Source organism: Herpailurus yagouaroundi, unplaced genomic scaffold, assembly GCF_014898765.1.
Source record: "Herpailurus yagouaroundi ecotype Mexico unplaced genomic scaffold, PumYag 160, whole genome shotgun sequence".
In the NCBI taxonomy this organism is placed as follows: Eukaryota; Metazoa; Chordata; class Mammalia; order Carnivora; family Felidae; genus Herpailurus; species Herpailurus yagouaroundi.
Genome location: NW_024412401.1, coordinates 45,292,863 through 45,301,360, shown reverse-complemented (window position 1 = coordinate 45,301,360; position 8,498 = coordinate 45,292,863). Strand labels below are relative to the sequence as shown.

The window sequence follows — 8,498 nt, the reverse complement described above, 5'->3', positions numbered from 1 at the left end:
TTAATATTACCATCTAGACACATATCTTGAAGCCATAGATTTCCATTCATCTTCAAGCCTCCTGATTTGCTTCCTAAAATTCTTGAGTGCTCTCAGACAGCAAGTACTGTCCTACTCAAGGATGTAATTAATGAAGGCATGTAATATAGTATGAACAAATAGTCTTTGCAGCTATAGAGACCTGGGATCTAGTCTCAGATTTACCAAATACTAGTGCTATGTAACATCAGACAAGTTTCATCACTGAGTTCCAGTGTTCTTTTCTCTAAAATGAGGATCTGGATGTCTGTGCTGAAAGGTTGTGGGAAGAAATGAACAGTATTTGAAAAGCACCTGGTGCACATTAGGTGCTCAATCAGATTTTATTAACAATGTGACTATTTTTAGCCTTATAGCAGCCAAATTGCAAAGATGGTAAATTTGTTCTGTGTCTGCGACCTCTACTTTCATTCTGCCTGTAATCTCCAACCCTCTCCCCTCCTCATTTTGTCTGAGGAGGTCAGTGCTCTTGTTCTGCCATCCAAACCTGGTCCCCGAATATGAATGGTTCCCAGCCAGCCCATCTCAGTGAGAGGGTTGGCCATAGGGCTTTCTTGTCCAGGAATATTTACTTTAGTCGGGAACTTAAAACCTTTTATCTCTTGCTGAAAGAATTTCGAGTACCAGCAGACTATTGAGGGTGATATTTTGGATGGGGATATGGACGTCTCAATGTTGGTCTGGAAATCACACTACATAGGTATAGTTTTGCATGTTCCCCCAAGAAAAACTGACCTAGATGATTTGAAAAATTTCAAGTAAATTAGAGAGAGTGTTCCATCACTCATTTTCCACAATCCATGAAGACTGTGGGGACAGGGTTGGGTCCAAAGTGCTGGAATCTGTGCATAAAGATCTGCCTCTAGAACTAAGTAGTCAACTACCTTTCACCTATTTCTGGGAGACCTAATGGAAAAGCATTCATAAATAATCTGATTTGATATCTGGTTCCAGACATTCTGGGGAGCCAATTAACTACTTTGCTGTTGCCATTGAAAGTTATCATTCGACATGAATTTTCACCTACTGGATTAAACTGGTTCATGGCTACACTCTTCTTTTCACTCATATGGGGTTGGGGGAACCAGGACTGGTGGAACATGGTTGCCTTCTAAATCTGGTTGGCAAAGCAATGGTGAGGCCAAGTCCTCATAAACTCATCTGTTTCTAGGCTCTCTATTTTCATCCACTGTTTTATTAGTTTATCTTTGTAAAAGTACATTTTTTGTTGCAGTCAATATACTTTTACAATAATCTTTGAAATGTTATAGTGAATCCCTGCCTTTTCTTTTAAAAAATATGTAGGTATTGTGATAAATATTGATTTGGGTTAGGAAATCAATCTCTTACAGGCTATTTTGGAGACACTGAAAAGATAATTCCTTTTAAAAATTATTTTTAGATTTTTATTGTGCTTTGTTAAATGTGATGCTATGTGGCAGCTAAATAACACTGGATTCCAGGATTATTAGGATGAAACCCGGATCTTGAACAAGACCTGTTGTAAGTTTCTTAAGAGGCTGCTGTGATTAATTTACTGGATGTGACATCTTTCACTTGAACAACAAATTTCTATTATTCTATGATAGATTTTGGGTCTACAGCCAAGGAACAAATCAATAATCATGGAATGTGTCCAGAAGTAGAGGATGCAGAATTAAACAGATCACAACACACTAAATTATGAAGGGCAATGAGATTTCTGATGTCAAGTAATTTGTTTTGCTCCCAGAGAACAAACTCTGGAGTCACAATGTTTGGGTCCAAATCCCAGCTGGTAATCTTCTACCTCAGTGATTGTGACACTGTCTGCCTCAGCTAGCCCATCTGAAAAGAGGAAATAACAATGGTACCTACCTAGCTCATATATGTAAGACTATTGAATCAGTTGCTACATGTAGCTATTCACACCGTGCATAAGGACAACATTCAATAAATATTAACTGTTAGTATTGTCATTTGCAGAGACTGGCACCAAATTGAGAAAAAAAAGTAAGTGGTTGTATATCCTAAAGGTACACATCTTCTACATTTATCCAGCAAAATATGCCTAAAATGTAAGAAAATATAAATGCAAACCTTCCCTAAATCAAAAGAACATCTCTACTATACTATGCCACAATGATCACTTTTTTATCCAGAAACATTCCACCTTCTCTTTTCAACTTTCCCCACCCGTCCCCTTCAGCTGATGTACCAGTATGAGGAGGGAGAACCAGAGCAGCGTGTCCGAGTTTCTCCTCCTGGGGCTCCCCATCCGGCCAGAGCAACAGGCCATGTTCTTCGCCCTGTTCCTGGGCATGTACCTGACCACGGTGCTGGGGAACCTGCTCATCATCCTGCTCATCAGGCTGGACTCTCGCCTCCACACCCCCATGTACTTCTTCCTCAGCCACTTGGCCTTCACTGATGTTTCCTTTTCATCTGTCACTGTCCCAAAGATGCTGATGAATATGCATGCTAAGTACAAATCCATCTCCTATGCAGGATGCATTTCACAGACATATTTCTTCATATTTTGCACTGATTTAGACAGTTTCTTGATCACTTCAATGGCCTATGACAGGTATGTGGCCATCTGTCACCCTCTGCATTATACCATCGTCATGAGTCAGAGCATCTGTGTCATGCTAGTGGCTGGATCCTGGGTCATTGCTTGTGCTTGTGCTCTTTTGCATACCCTTCTTCTAGCCCAGCTGTCCTTCTGTGCTGACCACACCGTCCCCCACTTCTTCTGTGACCTTGCTGCCTTGCTCAAATTGTCCTGCTCAGACACTTCCCTCAACCAATTGGTGATCTTTACTGCAGGATTAACAGCCATTATGCTTCCATTCTTATGCATTGTGGTTTCTTACGGCCATATTGGGGCCACCATCCTCCGGGTTCCTTCTAGCAAGGGCATCTGCAAAGCCTTGTCCACTTGTGGATCACATCTCTCAGTAGTGACTCTCTATTATGGGGCAATTATTGGCCTATATTTTCTTCCTTCGTCCAACAACACCAATAACAAAAACCTAATTGCTTCCTTGATGTACACAGTGGTCACCCCCATGTTGAACCCTTTCATTTACAGCCTGAGAAATAAAGACATGAAAGGGGCCTTGAGAAAACTCTTGAGTAATAAAACATATTCTTCCACCTGATACTTACTTTTCTTTTAAAATATACATATTATCTTATTTCTTCAATTACACATAAACACAAATTATTGTAAATATAGCTCTCCTGTCTTCTTTCCACACTGTCACTGAGAAATGCTTTGCTGACATTATCCTTACATCTGTTGGGGAGAATAGTAAAATTAGATGTACTTTATAGGACTTTGTTCTTTTCTTGGATGATGGGATTGGAAAATACTTTGAAGATGCTGTATCTCTTTGGCTGGTATCATCAAATGGGAGCTATCAGGGCTGGACTTTCCTCAGATTTTCAGATTATTATAAAATATATTTGGTCTTTTATGCATCAATTTCTAAGGAATTTTCCATTTTGGTGATGATATGTCTCCTTCTTCACTCAGACATCCGGGTGTTCAGGGACCTTGAGCCCTTCTAGAACTTCCAAGAAGAACATAGTAAATTTTACTTTCCTTACATAGTAATTAACACACTGCTTGCTTGTCCTTCAGGAATACAGACCACATATTCTTTCTTTCCAAACACACACAGGTATTCAGAAACAAAATAAATGTCACCTCAGTTGTCTCAGATACTGGTTTAAGAGCCTAATCTATGCATTAGGGTCATCTAATTTAATTCTGACAACAACCCTAAGAGATATTTTGAGAAAACTCATGCTCAAAGAGATACTTTGAACAGATGAACATAAGGGAAGGGAAGCAAAAATAATATAAAAACAGGGAGGGGACAAAACATAAGAGACTCTTAAATATGGAGAACAAACAGAGGGTTACTGGAGGGGTTGTGGGAGGGGCGATGAGCTAAATGGGTAAGGGGCATTAAGGAATCTGAAATCATTGTTGCACTATATGCTAACTAACTTGGATATAATTTTTTTTTAATTTAAGGAAGAGATACTTTTAGAAAGCTCATGTTCAAAAACATCTTAACATCACAGTTAGTGAAGGAAGATTTGAATCTCGGCTGTCTGACTCCAGAGTGATTCAGCATGGCAAGGAATGTAATTGTTTATATGGAATGCTGTGTCTTGGGGGGAAACAATTAGTGTGAGAGAATATGAGAGACTTCCCAGGGAAGGTGTTGCTTTACCTGAGACTTAACAAATCAGAATTATCCAAACACACAAAGCTCTATCTTGTCCTGGCAATGACAAGAAGAGGGAGTAGCGTGTGCAGGATATTAAACCGGAAGTTTCAGCTGAGGTACCAAGATTCCATAGACTCCAGATGCCAAAGTGAGTTGTAACACACAAAATGAAGATGTTTATAGGAAATGCCCAGTACTCAGTTTCATAACTCATTAGCCTCTTAACCCGGATATGGATCTAAAAAGTGCTAAGAGCTAGAGATGAGAGGTTCTCATAAAGTGATGGTGGGTGTTTTTTAGAAGGCTGCACAGTGAACCCCAAATTCTCACAACTGAGAAGAGGGTGCTTTCCTCCTCACTTCAAGCTTACTGGCAGAAGCTTGAAAAGAACCATTTAGAGAGTCTTATATATCTCTCTCATTTGGATGAGAATGATAGCAATAGGAAAAATGAAATAGGGAAAGAGGGGGAATTGAATTATGAAATAGAATTATGTTTTGGGGAAATACCCTTCACTTCTTTTCATGGTGGGTCAATAAAAGCAAAAATGTTTCCTGTCTGTGGAATCACTATGCTGTATGCCCGAAACTAATGTAACATAATTTGTCAATTATACTTCAATTAAGAAAAAGTTTCCTATGGACTATAGGTGAGTTATGTGAGAGAGAAAACTGATGTGAAGCCATTTTCATGTCTCCCCAAGAAAACCCATGACCAAGTCTAGGAAACTTGAAGAGAGAAGAAGAGATCTGTAGGGAATGCACAACCACAAAACCAGAAGCTCTGAGGGGAAACAATTACAGGAAGAAATATACTTTTGTTATATCACAGAGGATGTGTGTGAAGGCAGCCTGGGAGACTCTGAATGTCTGCTGGCCCAGAAGGGACAAGAGAATGAGTCTGTTCTAACCATCATCTAGGTCAAAAGAAGTCAAAACCTTTTTAATATGGTAGCAACCAAAGGAGCATATTACTGTCACCCTTTGTTCATTCTTTCTTTCAAGCTTTATCCCAGAGGGTGGATTCAGCAACTGCAACTAGATTTCAGAAAAATGATGGGGTGGGGGTCGGGGGGGGGGAGATAATCTACCATTATGACTCCTTTCAGAACTTCAGATTCTTACCTGCCTGAATCCAATGAGGAAATTTTTTTTAATTTTAATTTTATTTTTTAATTTACATCCAAATTAGTTAGCATATAGTGCAACAATGATTTCAGGAGTAGATTCCTTAATGCCCCTTACCCATTTAGCCCATCCTCCCTCCCATAACCCCTCCAGGAAATTTAACTATAGAATTGAGACATGTTTGTGGTAGAAAGTAATCCTTACCCTTTTTAATATCTAAAGGTTAGAAAAGAATTTATGGGATCCATAAGAGTTTTTATTCAGCAGAGGAGAAAAACAACCCTCAAATAAATGAAATTTCAAAGAACAGCAGAAAAAAAATGTCACTTCCTGAGTAGTAGGTATTCAACATCCCAGGTATTAAGTGTGATATACTGAATTATTGTTTGAAAGAATATTTACTCCTTCCTCCTCACTTCTATAGCAGGAATACATTTTTGCACTCCACTGATGTTACTTACTCTGGTCCTTGTGATATAAAGGCTTTTTTGTACCCCTGTATATCAGTTACAGTTGCCACAAAAAAATGCTGGGTGACAAATGGCCACAATAGCCCAGCAGTATTCACCAACAAGCATTTATGCTACTTATCAATCTGAAGGTTGGTTGGGGCTTGGCTGATTTAGCTTAGGATGGTAGTTTTTTCTGGACTCGGCTGATCTCACTGGTGCTTCTGTGGCTCGTTGCACGTTCGCTGATCTAAAGTGGACTCATGTAGGGTGGCTCTGTCCCATGCATCCCTCATCCTATTCTGGGACTTGCATATGGACACTTTCAGACTCTTACTCAACCCCCCTTTCTTCTCCTTATGCCATATACTAACTAGACTGTTGCTAACTTTGCATTATTAACACCTACTTCTAAGCTTTTCCTGAATTGCAGTGGCAAGACTAGAAGCTACATTTTCCAGATTTTTCTTTTCTGTATTGTTCATGTTTAATGTCTTCCAATGAGAGGAACTCATGAGAAGTTTGGAAGGCAAGAGAAGAAACCATTATTCTCTGGAGGTAATTATAGCCAGAAATATGGGTAGATACAAGCTTCACAGTAGTTTCCCATTGAGCTAAGAGCCACCTGCATTATGCATCAGACCAAGACATTTGGAGGAGTTTTTCAGTGATTCTTGAGATTTGCAGCCACTGCCCACTAATCTTTTGAAACCATCTATTTTATGCTCAGGCTGAAATCTTTAGTTTTGGGCTTTTTAGTTTTCAAGTGCAAGTTCCCTGACCTCTGTTCCTCACCTCTTGCAACAGTTGTATAAGCAAGAACTTTTGTTTTTCTCTCCTGAACAAATTCTTACTGATACACTTTCACTTAAAATTTACCCATTATTGACCTGTATCTTTTTTTTTTTTTTGGAGTGAAGATTAAATTACCTAATTGATACTTTCATTTACAGCCAAGGACATCTATTGCAGAGTAGTGGAGACAGAATGAACTCTTCAAATATTAATTAATTTTTAAAACTTCATTATTAATATGGAGACACATTGAAATGAATCTACTTCAAACAACACTAAAAACAATCAACTCTATGTATTCAAGGACTTTCAAGGAATGAATACGAAGTTTTAAATTTTTATTTTATTTTTTAAATATGAAATTTATTGTCAAATTGGTTTCCATACAACACACAGTGCTCATCCCGAAAGGTGCCCTCCTCAATACCCATCACCCACCCACCTCTCCCTCCCACCCCCCAACAACCCTCAGTTTGTTCTCAGTTTTTAAGAGTCTCTTATGTTTTGGCTCCCTCCCTCTCTAACCTCTTTTTTTTTTCCTTCCCCTCCCCCATGGTCTTCTGTTAAGTTTCTCAGGATCCACATAAGAGTGAAAACATATGGTATCTGTCTTCCTCTGTATGACTTATTTCACTTAGCATAACACTCTCCAGTTCCATCCATGTTGCTACAAAAGGCCATATTTCATTCTTTCTCATTGCCACATAGTATTCCATTGTGTATATAAACCACAATTTCTTTTTTTTTTTAATTTTTTTTTAACATTTATTTATTTTTGAGACACAGAGAGAGAGAGAGAGAGAGAGCATGAACAGGGGAGGGTCAGAGAAAGAGGGAGATGCAGGATCTGAAACTGGCTCCAGGCTCTGAGCTGTCAGCACAGAGCCCGACGCGGGGCTCGAACCCACGGACAGCGAGATCATGACCTGAGCCGAAGTTGGACGCTTAACCAACTGAGCCACCCAGGCACCCCAAAACCACAGTTTCTTTATGCATTCATCAGTTGATGGACATTTAGGCTCTTTCCATAATTTGGCTATTGTTGAAAGTACTGCTATAAACATCAGAGTACAAGTGCCCCTATGCATCAGTACTCCTGTATCCGTTGGGTAAATTCCTAGCAGTGCTACTGCTGGGTCATAGGGTAGATTTGTTTTTAATTTTTTGAGGAAATTCCACGCTGTTTTCCAGAGCAGCTGCACCAGTTTGCATTCCCACCAACAGTGCAAGAGGGTTCCTGTTTCTCCACATCCTTGCCAGCAGCTATAGTCTCCTCGTTTGTCCCTTTTAGCCACTCTGACTGGTGGGAGGTGGTATCTGAGTGTGGTTTTGATTTGTATTTGCCTGATAAGGAGAGACGTTGAGAATCTTTTCATGTGCCTGTTGGCCATCTGGATGTCTTCTTTAGAGAAGTGCCTATTCATGTTTTCTGCCCATTTCTTCACTGGATTATTTGTTTTTCAGGTGTGGAGTTTGGTGAGCTCTTTATAGATTTTGGATACTAGCCCTTTGTCCAATATGTCATTTGCAAATATCTTTTCCCATTCCGTTGGTTGCCTTTTAGTTTTGTTGATTGTTTCCTTTGCTGTGCAGAAGCTTTTTATCTTCATGGGGTCCCAATAGTTCATTTTTGCTTTTAATTCCCTTGCGTTTGGGGATGTGTCAAGTAAGAAATTGCTGCGGCTGAGGTCAGAGAGGTTTTTTCCTGCTTTCTCCTCTAGGGTTTTGATGATTTCCTGTCTCACATTCAGGTCCTTTATCCATTTTGAGTGTATTTTTGTGAATGGTGTAAGAAAGTGGTCTAGTTTCATTCTTCTGCATGTTACTGTCCAGTTCTCCCAGCACCATTTGTTGAAGAGACT

The 8,498-nt window shown here is 39.5% G+C and overlaps 1 protein-coding gene across 1 annotated transcript; it reads left to right on the top strand.

Moving 5' to 3' along the window:
• The first annotated feature begins 2,240 nt into the window (after positions 1-2,240).
• On the top strand, positions 2,241-5,589 carry LOC121034952 (olfactory receptor 1J1-like). Its single transcript, XM_040482230.1, has 2 exons — positions 2,241-3,153; positions 5,573-5,589. Exons 1-2 carry the CDS (start codon positions 2,241-2,243, stop codon positions 5,587-5,589), a joined length of 930 nt encoding a protein of 309 aa, XP_040338164.1.
• Positions 5,590-8,498: the final 2,909 nt, after the last annotated feature.